Source organism: Psilocybe cubensis, chromosome 9 (genome assembly GCF_017499595.1).
Source record: "Psilocybe cubensis strain MGC-MH-2018 chromosome 9, whole genome shotgun sequence".
NCBI classification, from domain to species: Eukaryota; Fungi; Basidiomycota; class Agaricomycetes; order Agaricales; family Agrocybaceae; genus Psilocybe; species Psilocybe cubensis.
The window spans coordinates 1128299-1140369 of NC_063007.1; the positions used below are offsets into that span (position 1 = coordinate 1128299).

A 12071-nucleotide genomic window follows, 5' to 3' on the forward strand; every position below is an offset into this window, starting at 1 on the left:
AGCGAAGCAGGGAGCATGGAGTCTATTTGAGTAGTCCATGATGATCCCTGGAATCCTATAACAAAACTTAACCTTGAGAGTATAGGCCTTGAATTACGAGTATTGTTCCCAGAGGCCAGCGTTGGGTCACGAAGATTCAGCATAAGGCGAGTAATCATCGAAGAGGCAAGCCTGTAAAGGAGAATATGAGTACAAACCCTAAACCTGGAATTTCAAGGAATCCTTACGCGTTCGTCATAGTTGCTGTCATTCCCCGCTCGTGCTCCTAAAGACAACAATTAATCCGACAAGATTTTCTGCAATGTTATATGACGCGTACCTTTTTTAGCTATATTTCAAGTTAAGATTAACAGCAGTGACCAACAAAAAGTTATTAATGACGCACTTTGAACGTTATGATTACCGAAAGAGATGACAACGCAATAACGCTAATGAAATGACATGTTACACAGGAAGTACCAAATAGGGATTGAAGATTACCCAAAATATAGAGCGCCTATTGGGTCTAGGATGAGCATCAACGTTGAGATTGTGAAGAATATAGCCTACCATCACGTAGCATGATGTCCAAGATAGCAAATGTTCCGCTCATTTTGTTCGATAACGTGACAGACTTGTAGAGAATCAAGCCGAAAATGAGGACTTCAAATGCCACCAGCGCTACCCATCCCAAAAGTTGTCCTGTCAAATAAAAACTGTCAATACACGGTTCTACTCCATTGTTATCGGAGATGTACGAACTTTGGGCGCTAGCAAAACAACGTCAAATTTAAACAACCATAGTAATAACTCGCAAAAAAAGGAACTTACGCCCGATCAGACAGTGGTAATAGGCAACTTTTAGATGGAAAGTCCGCCTCCGTGTAGGTATCTTGCGATGTGAAGGAGCAAAACTGACACAGCTTCAACGATGTAGTAGGATGATGAACAAAATTGTGCCTACCAGACCGAATGCAGCAGCGATAACCGTTACGATGCACAGCAATATGAGAATTCGTCGACTGCGGCCATAGAGTGCATAGGTTCGTAAGACGGAAATGGCTTTTGATCATTGTCAGAGGCCTCGATTTATGAGAAGTATGAGAAGCGATCACACTCACTTCCGATGATGACTTGTACAGCAACTACAAGATATGCATGATATGAATTGAAATGTTGACAGCTGTAAGGAGTTTAGGATCCGAGTATAACTAGAGAGGGAAACGTTTACCTCTGTCCATTCCGATACCGAACGGCACAAGATGCTTGTTAACGAAGTATATACCAGAGTTCAATGGACATACCTCAAGACGAGTAGGACTTGTCGTAGGCCGAAAGTATAGAATGAAGAAAGGGAGGTAGCCCAATATTGTCAAATACCGATTGAGGAAAAACAAGATTGTCGCAATCGTGATTTTGCGGCTGCGATTCCAGTATCGATTAACTTCGTCAGAAAACGTTATAATATAGTCGTAATATAATATGACTATTTTTATCTTGCTGGTTCAGCAGTTGATATGACTGAGAAGTGGGACTGCTCACCAAAGGAAGCAAGCTGGATGCACTGGTAAACAAATCTGTACACAATTTTGAACTTCGAGTCATTCTTGGAGAGTTGAATGACAGCCAGCTTACAGCTGTTCGTCCACCAAGCTTATCTGAGAATTGATATCTACTTGCTCCATGGGAGCGTTCAACCAGAAAGCTGCAAGCAGGCCAGGGGCAGCGTAGGGAGGGTGGAAGAATCAATGCAGGACAGCTTGAAAGCTTGGTAATAATCGGCACCTTATATACACCTATAGCAAATGAAATCTTGAGCCCCTCTTGGCGAAAGTTTATACCAATCAGCGCCCTAGGTACGATCAACCTGGTTTAATCTCGAACGGCCCGTGAACATTCAAAGTCATCAGGGAGCCAAAGCTATAAGCAGATCACATAGGCGGAAGGAAAGGAGGGCACCTAGCATCAACAATAATGCTGCGGGGATATGTGATCAGAACGTCGTGTCATGCCATAGCATTTGCGATATCTTCGACCACTTATTTGGACAGATGATCAACGTCCTCGATGTTGCTCCACATAACTTTATAGGATGCTAACAGTTACGCGGGATGCCTTCGACAAAGATGGATGAATAACGTTCACCCAGTCTTTCTATCCGTACCAAGTCTTTGAGCATTGAATTACGGTCATTCGTATTAGTGCAAGATGAGGGAAAGATCAGACCTCGTCTAGCATGGGAAGATCAGAAATGGACCGCTGTCTCGGAGTGCCACGGGCATGCTTGTACTGTTTATGAGCATTGGCCGAAAGGTAGCATGCATTGAACAGCTTACCCATGTGTGCATGTGGCATGAGAAAAGAAGCATCTTTGTGGCAGCCAGACCTTTCGGATGTTGATTGTTTGTAGAAGCCCTTGAGATGTTTGTCTGGGATAATCTCGTCAAGGAAACTTCGGCATAGTTTGCGTTGAGGCGGAGAGACTCAAATATCTCGTCTATGATTGTATCGAGTCTGAGAATCGGTCATTGAATTTGATTCAATGCCGTTGCATGTTCTCTTGAAACCCGAACGAGATTAGCATGATTGTCAAATTTAAAGACCAATATTCAGACCAATATTCAGACAAGGTCCGGTCCCTACCCTAGCTCTGAAGTCGGTAGTTGGCCTGTTGGATAGGGATTAGAGCAGCTTGACAAGCAAGGCTCATTGAATCATAGCCTTACAATGGTGGCCAGGGTGCGCCGCAAAGGTACCGTGATATTCAAGAGTCCTTTCGCAGTAAAATCACAGACATCACACGGTCCCCGGGGCAAGTTCCAGGAGTCCCAGGCCTAGGTTATCCCTCGGTAGTCTTGAATGCCGAGAAAAAGCCGTGCCATCGAGACTTGCAGGAGCAGCGCGCGTCTTTGGTTGTCAACAACGCGGGGGGAAAAGGAAGGATGGGTCCAGAGCTCTTGACAAACGAATACACGTTGTTGACCGCGAATGGCAGAGTGAACATGATCTTTCTGGCATCAAAGATGTATGTCACAACATGAGGAGCCAGGCGGGAATCGATGAGAGTGATACAACACATGTAAGCAGCACTCGGGGTCATCTAGACGAGACTCGTCGATCCAGGATAACAACGCATGTACAACTTTTGGGTGGAGGGTCAAGGTTGCAGTGGATGCCCCAGTCATGTGGTGTTTGTTGATTGGACAAGGTCAAGGCCGGGCGGCCCAAATCTCGGCATTCAGCTGGGTTTAAAATGTCCTGCCGTTGCCGCAGCTGCCTTATTACTTTCCCTTTGCGCGAAGATCGAGCTTTGAGGTCGCGCTTTCGACATGCATATAAATTGTGTCGCATTTTAAAATTTGAATACAATCGTGATTTTCTAAGTGCCTGCTACGAAGGCGGCTTCCTTCTCATTTGACCACGACGACGAAAATATACCATCTATCACCTCTTTTTCAACATCCTTTGAACCCCAAATTAAGTTATTCAGTGTCCACCCTCAAGGCATGGTAATAACACGAATCAATAAAACCGGAGTCAAAATTGATAAAATCATCTCATGGACATGACGATTCGTCATTCAAGAATATAAAGATTTTTAAGGTAACCGTACAGCTATACATTTTGTCAAGTCAAAAAGGATTCCCCGCCTCTGAACTTGCGCGTACAATTCAAGTTTATCCAAATCTAGAATGCTGCGTACTTGGGTTGTTTGAGCCCTCCTGTTAAGATTATTACCGAAACAAGTGGCCCACAACGTAGCTTCTTCCCCTTGTGCTAAGTCAACTGACTCATTCACTCAAGTTCTCAATGATTCCTGGCAAGTGGGAAAATATGCTTGTTATGCATCAGTCCTTTTTTTGGAAATGTTCTCCGAGGTACAGAAAAACAAGCAGTCCAGCATAGGTAGATTTGAAATGGAAGTTTATGACTTGTAATAGAATAAGAGAAACAAGGATATAGCAGATTATTCCAGTATGTATATATGGGAACCGAGGAGCCTTGCAGAGGCTTAATAATCGAGAGGTCCATGTTTATCCCAACGACGCTTCGATGATTATATATATCGGCACTGGTATGATTATAGATTCGGCGCTGGTAGATTACAGGGAGAATATTATGGAAGCACCGGAAACCAACAGTAACACTATGTATACAAAGTGTTCTGCTATTGTTACACTCCCTAAATCTAGTAGTTTGCCAACAAAAAACTATAATGAGAACCATGTTTCATCATAGCACAAAGTAATAAATAACCTACTTGACGTTCCTCTGGAGGATAGCGGATTTGATGCGCCAGGTGCATCTGATGGTATCCCTGCTGGACTTGTCCCTCCTAATGTAGGTCCTGTTCCTGGACTGGTAAGCGTTCCCCCCGCGACACTCGACAATTCAGCAAATCCAACAGATGGAGGAAGTGCTCTGAATACAGTGTATACATTTTTCTACACAAGTATATGTTAATCGGTGACGTCAGGTAAAAAGGATTAAAGCCGAACCAAAAACGTGTCTCCAATAATCCAGCTTGGGGTGCCCGGTCTTGGCGTGATATTGGTGCCCTGCGTAAGATCGAAGATGGCACCTAAACACATCTGACTTCGAGGAGTTTCAGGACCGAAATTCATGTCCTGCGTGCTGATAGGCCACAGCTTCCCACCGAAGGAAAGAGACACAGTAACGTCTGTCTTGCAAGCTATGTTCGAGGGAAATATTATTAAAATACTATAGTCGGCCTTAATTTTCTAGCATTGGAAGGAACTTACGAAACACATAAAATCCTGGGTTATCATCGTTGGCTGGCTTAGCACCCGGCACTGCTGCCCAAATAGCGGCAACGTCGAGAGACGGACCACCAATGAGAGTGGTTCCAGTATCAATCGCTGAAAGCGAAGTATCTGAAGTGATCGATACCGATTTTCCGTTGACAGTAGCAGCTGTTTGATAAATATTGATATCAGAGCGCAGCCAGCGTATAATCCAAACATGAAATCATACACGTCAGAGTCTGAAGCCAGAATGTTGGCTGACTGACTGGAATACTAAGAAACTCCACGTCTCCACTGAAAAGGGTGGTATTTCTTCCGCCCAAGGTAAAGACACCGCCAGCGGTCTCTACTTGGCGCGCATCGTCGGACCTCTGAAGCCAAAACGAGAGTTCTGGGGAAGATAGCTGGTCAGGCCCAAGTGCTTGCCAAAACGGTGTAGAGCGTGTGCTGGCGATAGTAGCAAACGCAAGGCCCATTATACCAGATATAGAGCCATCGACGAGACCTGGAGTTAACGATGATACAGATACTAGTGAAATAAAATAAGCAAACATCGATGAAAATTGGTCACAAAAAGTCACCCACGGAAAGTCTGCGACGGGATCGTAAAGCCACCCATCGTGACGGAATCCGATGACAGTGAGCCTAGTACCTCTCCAGAGCCGTATCGTATCGGTACTTTTGAGCCAATTGCACTTCCACTTGGAGTTACAAACGTAGATGACTTTGAAGCATCAAAAAGAGGAGTCCTAGAGTCACAAGGTTCGCAATCTCCAGTTAATGAGCTGCACTCCTGACATGTAGTGTCGGCGACCCATAAATCGGAAGACCCTGTATCCAAAATAACATTGAATTTCTGGGGACTGGAAGGGTTTAAGAATGTGAAAGTGCCACAAGTGTGCATAGAGACTACTCACGGTGTGCCAATTGTTATAGCTCCGAAATAACTCGCGTCGTGGTCCTACAACGCGGTTATAATTGGAACACAGATGGTCAACAAGGTTGTCAACTTTGTATATCTCCAGTACATACCTGATTGGTCACTGGAATTCCAACGCTGGTCGCTCTTCTACCAGCAGTGACTCGAGCAGGTGGCTTACGGGACTCGTGTGGACTGAGATAGCCATACTTGTACTTCAATTTCAACGCCTCTTTGTTGACATTGAGTGGGCTACGCTGTGCTAGACGAGCGAGGGGAACATGGAATGGATCTGCCGAAGCGGAGATGGTAAGGAGCGTAAGGAAGATAGGGACTGATATGAACTCCAATGGCGCCATATCAAATAAGTTAAACCGTGGTGTTCAGAACGAGAAGGAATAAGAATTGTACAAGGGAGGGGAAATGCCACAATTCCAAAACCTCGCGGACGATGAAAAAGGTGAGGGTGAAAGTCCGGGCAAGATGGGTGCCTCCGAAACATCTGCAGCGGGTCTTTCTAGTTGACGGTATGCCCCATACAAACGCATATATCATCTCCATGTCTACATCTGTGAGTAAGAGTTATTTTTAGACAGAGCTTGGCTTTCGACTTGGCGAAGAGATATCCACCGTTATTGGCCATGGCCATGGGAGAACAGATACAAAGTGTACAAAAAGCAACGGCCGCATGGTGATGTGTTGAGAGTTTTTTTTTGAGTTCTTAAGTCCCCGACTGAAAATGGTTGCATACAACAGGCGCATACACCGGAAAGGTGTAGGATAATATGCTTGGCAAAACATCTTTCCTGTGGCAAATGTCTGCGTGACTCTCGGAGAGTCAAGGTCTTTGTGAACATCTGGTTGAAGGACTCGCATAATAATTTATTTATAGATTGAACGCAGGCATAAACGACTTTATTTCTCCGGATCCTATGCAAAACTTGCGTTTTGACTGCAATCAATTTCCGCACTATATACTACACTTAACGACAGCACTAGTACAAGAGCAATTCAACTTTGATTATGCTGGAAGTATCTGAGATAGGTCCGCATCCAACGTTCGGAACTGAACAGCAGACGTGCATCGCTCCATTATTGTAGCGGTTGACCACATCATTTTTTTCTGATGATCAGTGGGATGACACTGGACAGCAAATGCTATAACCTGTACATAACTTGCCGTGCTGCAGCCGAAACCACCGAGCCTGCTTTCTCGTAAGATTGGGCTCATCAGAAACCAGCACCCTTACGTAATCAATGGGCTTGGCGCCAAGAGCGGCCAAAATCCAGCTCGAAAAAAAAATCAAAAGTTATGTTGACGGAAAATGGTTTCAGACAAAAAGTTTAAAAAAAAAAAATTCATAAATGTGCATATACAATCCTTACTACTAGCCTTTATGCCCACAATAATAGAATTACACCTCAGAGGTCAAATTGTAGTCTCTGGAAGTCCATAATGAGTCTGAGAGGTATTACTTAGGCGTGACTTATTGTCACGTGTGGTCACGTGTACCATTATATAAGCGGCCAAAAGAACATTGTCAAATTTTCGAAAATCTCCCAAACTCGAGAAAACACCATTTCTGACGTGTTAGACTAAAAAAAAAGGAAAAAAATTAAAATCTTTATAACTTCTTGAGATCAAAATTTTTTTGAAAAAAAAAACCACAGATGTGTTCAAAGAAGCATAACCTACATATCTGTGGTTCAAAAATGTAGAATAGTGTGAGTGCAGAAGGGTTGAAAAGGTTCGGAGGTAAGCCAACTTTTGCTTACCTAAGGGGGTGCTGGTTCCTGATGAGCCCAATCTTAATTGTCGCATGTTTTGCCGTTTTCTGCCCCACAACTTCCTTAGTGTTATGCAAACATTGAAGAGAGCCCTTCAAATATATATTTGGAAAGCCAATTTCCCCAACAAGATTTTCAAATCACCTTTGCAACGAATGCTTCTCGAAACAAAAACCAACGCATAGAAGCAAATATTTCTCTGGCAACGTTTTTCGATTGGTGAGATTATTCTCATCTGGAATGCAAACCTACGAAACACTTTTACAAGCCTCGTAAGTAGGTTGGAGACAAAAGGGTTACAGCGTTTGGCTTGATTTCTGAATGGCCTGAGTGGAAGGTTTGAAAGAACGGCGGGCCGACTTGTACCTCTGGGCTCCGCCACATGAACAGAACTTCCATATATGGTTATTTCGTGTCGCGTCCTTATGAGCGCGTCTGAAGGATGTTCACCTCAGACACGACAACCGTATCTTCTTGATAATCAATACGCAATTAGTCAAGCCATTGTCCACCCTACATAGTTGAATGTTCCTAATAGTTCCTAAGTCCTAACAATCACAGCATTTAGTACAAGTAACATCGACAATGCACAGATGATTGAGTGGAGGGGGGGGAGACTCGGGAAGAGCGAAGTAACAATTATCGACAGGAGAGCGCAAACATAGGTGACCATGGATGAATGGGGAAATAGAACGCACGATAGGTAAAGTCCTTGCTACACGAACAACATCAAAGTCAGGGGTAGTATAATCAATGAGAAGATAGATGTCCAAATAACCACATAAGAGCCAGAGGGACGGGACACATACGATGACTCGGTAACATCCCTGTTTTCTTGGTACGCATGAACACCCGTTTAGAACATCATTCCAACGGCACCAAGTGCGAGACCTCCAAAGATACCAGCGATGCCCCTGCTGCCGACTGCGGTAGCAGCCGAACTTGGCTTGGACGTGTCAGAGCCGCCGGTAGGAGATGCTGAAGAAGAAGCGTTGGCGGTAGGGGTAACCTGGGATGGGTATAGGGAGCCGAGGGGCTTGATCTCGAAGGGGTCTGAGGTGCCAACGACCTATTTTAGGAAAGAAGGTACCACGACAAAGTCAGTAACCGAACAAAAACAAAAGACACGAGGAAGTGGGCTCACATCGGTCAGGTTCAAGATGTTAGAGAACGTGATAACATAGCCTGTCCCAGCTGGCTGATTAGCTTGGTCCTGGGAGACGAGGATGGAGCATTGGGAGTTTTGCTGGACACTAATGAAGGGCATGATATCTGGCAAAAGCTTGGGGTCTGGATTCGAGATCCTAGGGTGGGCATAACGGTGTTAGATTGGAAAAGGATGCAAGCAGCTTAGAAGAGACGCACGAGATAGTGAACGAGTCGACGGGCGAATTGTTGCAGTCCCAAGTGAGCACGTTTGTCGATTTGGCAACTGGGAGGGCATGGGTAAACATGGTTGACACGCGGAACACGAGCAACAATCAACGAGTAGTACGCACCCCACCAAATATCTTTGCTAGGCGCTGTAATCTTGATTTGATTTTGAGCATTGGCCACGCTGGCAGCTGAAGCCAGGACGAAAGCAGCACGGGGAAGGATGCTCTTCAAGTGGACCATGTTGTCTGTCGATCAGGGGTATGTTAACTTGGAAGAATGCTTTGTGAAGGAGTTGAAAGGTGGTATACGTTAAATGCGGAGGGCAACGAGGCTGGATGACAAAAGAATGTGGGTACGGCTGGAGGGAAGGGGACAGTCCGTGGGCGAAGAAGGCAGGGGACAGAAGCACTCAGTGACGAGGACAAGGAAGACAGCTAGCACGAGAAAAAATCACACCATAGCCGGCAAACACCCCTAAAGCGGCATGTTTCGCTGATAGCCGGTTATTAATTTAAACAATTAGATAAGCCTGAGTGCCGTGCATTGAGCCACTGGCTCTCCTGGCTCTTGTCACCATCTAATCCACTCAAACCCTGGAACCAAACTCGAACAATGTCTCCAGCCAACAACATCTTTCAGCTACCACAAGAACTGGTGGAAAAAATACTGGATGACGTCGCACTCGAATGTTTCAGGGATGGCGACGGCAAGCTCAACGATCTCAAAGCTTGTTCCTTGGTTTCCAAACGTTTCTGTACTCGCTCCCGTCACCACATGTTCTCTTATATACTATTCACTTTGGACGAGCATGGGCAGAGGCGTGCCGCAAAACTTCTGGACATCCTTCGCCAAAACCCATCGCTTGCTCATGTTGTGACTCATCATCTCCATACATTCGGCCTGATCAGTAATGATGATTTTACCCAGCTAGAGCTGCGTAAATCTTGTATACCGGGCATTGATGAATCGTTTGAAAGGCTCCGGCAACAGGTAGCGTCATTTTTTAATCGGAAAAATAATGTTTACGACCTGCTTGGATTGATAAACCAAGCGCCGATTGTTCACTTCAGCCTAGGGGGGTGGTGTCTTTTTAACAATAAATCCACAATCAATAAATCCCAGGTCATCGATAGCGCTCTTCGCATCATCAAAAGCCCATCTATCAGATCTTTGCGATTCAGTGAACTCTTTATTCTGCCGCCAAAGCTTGTTTACCATGCCCTTGTTTCTTCCCAATTGAGAGAACTATCCTTCCGAAGAATACCGTCTATGCCTCGAGAAACTGAGGCCACCGACCCTATAGAAGGTCTTCAGATTGCGCCAAATCTACAAAGATTGGAGCTAAAACGGGTGTACTACTTTGAATTCCTGTCTCTTATACTCGCTTTGGCACAGGGCGGCGGGGCAAAAACTATAACAACATTCCCAATTTTCCGTCATCTTCACACTCTTGTTGTCACCATCAACAGCTCTCATGGCGAAATGGAATCCTTGTGGACTCTGTTGCTGGGGGTGGCTCCTTCTTTAGAGACTCTGGATATACAGCACACGGGACGTCTAGGTAAGCTTCAGTTTATTCCATTTTTTTCCGTTATATAACATTGAGGCTAGGAAACCCATGGCCGGACACCGTATGCTTAAGCCAGCTTACAGAATTAAAACATCTCATTTTTACGACAAGCCTATCAATCATGATATCGACTCTATACGAGGGCTATATCACCGACCTCCTCCTATCGGCCTCCAGTCCGATCATCTTGGAATCGATAGAAATTAATATTTATAAACAAGGCCATTCTCCGCAAGAGGTGTACAATTCCATTTATCTCAACAATGGATGGAAGAACATTGATCGTGCCCTGAACAATCCCAACTTTGTCAATTTGACAGAGGTTGTCTGCAACCTGAGGCCGTTTTCGATGCGTTCGAGCCTCTCCACCCGCGTTGAAAATCTTACAGCTCAGCGGATAGACGCTAGACCCCTTTTACCTGTCACATGCGAATCTTCATCACTAGTGTTAAGTTGTTATTTGATGCCAGTGTCAGGCCCACATGATATATACCACTAACGCCAACTACATAAGTACATAGGTACTACCAAGAAAGTATTGTTCAAATTGAACTCAAGAAGATTCCCTTTTTAACGTTCTTTTCGAGTCGAATTCATTCAACATCGATATAATACGCTGGTCTTGTCTACGGCTTGCCGCTTCGATATTTCGATTTGTATGTTGGTAGTACTTAAGCGGGGTGTCTTGCACAGTACAGAGCAGCAAATGACTGGGGAGAACTATAAGGTGGTGGTACATCCGATGAGCTGACCATAGCCTTCTCTACGACCGTCTTTAGTCTAGTTGCAGTTTTGAATCGATCTTCACCGATTACGGATGCTTTATTAGATGGATTTAAAACAAGCGATTGAATTTCTTGGTCGTCGCGGCTGTCAAAATGTTCGGAAAAGTCTGACATTGCCGTACGTTCTAAGCTGGTACTTGAAAAAGTTGTCGGGGAGCGTGGGGCTGTATTGGATGAGTTATTGACATTGATAAAAAAACTGAATTGCTTGACGCATAAGGTGTCCTGGAGGTAATCAGGGAGTCTGATGATCTAATGGAAGTGGCGAAATCCGAAGGATTTTGTAGAGGTCGCTGCTCCTATTAAATACTCCTAGTAATTACAATATTTGAAGCATATAAGTGGTTAAAGCTGAAGTTAGATTATGAATACTGTATTTCAACAAGCCAAGAGATTGAGGTACTCAGATAAATATCAAAGAAAAATTGATGTGTTGAAAATAAATAAGATTCACCGATGTGATATACGAAGGATTGAACGAAGTGGGAGGCGTAAGGAAGATGGCAGATGATTAACCGGTGAAGAAGCAAAAGGAAGAGGGGAGAGCAAGAGGAGAGCGATGATTGTTACCCTTGTTTGATTTCAGAAACATAGAGGATGATCGATGAGGGATGGAAAGAACCTCATTGCAAGCTAGCTGTTATTAGTCTACAGCTATTCGGATAATGACAAACACAGCCTGCCACTGTCAGCGGGAGGCTTTCGCATGCCGATTCGGCGATCGAATTCAAAACCGGCTTAAAGCGTTGTGCGGCTGTGCTTCATTAGTCAGCCAGCTGTGAAGAGCTCCTCAAGGCTCAGGTTCTGTCCTCACGGTTAAATTAGCTCTTAAAAAATACAATGATCATTCTCCTAGGATGTCAGGTCATGTCACCTTACTGTGTGAA

The 12071-nt window shown here is 44.6% G+C and overlaps 3 protein-coding genes across 3 annotated transcripts; 1 reads left to right on the forward strand and 2 right to left on the reverse strand.

Moving 5' to 3' along the window:
* Positions 1–4082: 4082 nt before the first annotated feature.
* JR316_0009794 (Cathepsin D) lies at positions 4083–6313 on the reverse strand (the record flags this gene model as incomplete). The annotated part of the gene is made up of 9 exons (XM_047895478.1): positions 4083–4168; positions 4241–4424; positions 4479–4672; positions 4743–4913; positions 4975–5274; positions 5331–5608; positions 5663–5706; positions 5778–5998; positions 6295–6313. 9 exons carry the CDS (start codon positions 6311–6313, stop codon positions 4083–4085), a joined length of 1497 nt encoding a protein of 498 aa, XP_047745197.1.
* A 1995-nt stretch (positions 6314–8308) lies between these two features.
* JR316_0009795 (uncharacterized protein) lies at positions 8309–9069 on the reverse strand (the record flags this gene model as incomplete). Its single annotated transcript, XM_047895479.1, has 4 exons — positions 8309–8521; positions 8597–8756; positions 8818–8884; positions 8952–9069. 4 exons carry the CDS (start codon positions 9067–9069, stop codon positions 8309–8311), a joined length of 558 nt encoding a protein of 185 aa, XP_047745198.1.
* A 372-nt stretch (positions 9070–9441) lies between these two features.
* On the forward strand, positions 9442–10606 carry JR316_0009796 (uncharacterized protein; the record flags this gene model as incomplete). Its single annotated transcript, XM_047895480.1, has 3 exons — positions 9442–10390; positions 10441–10460; positions 10511–10606. 3 exons carry the CDS (start codon positions 9442–9444, stop codon positions 10604–10606), a joined length of 1065 nt encoding a protein of 354 aa, XP_047745199.1.
* Between the last annotated feature and the right edge of the window lie 1465 nt (positions 10607–12071).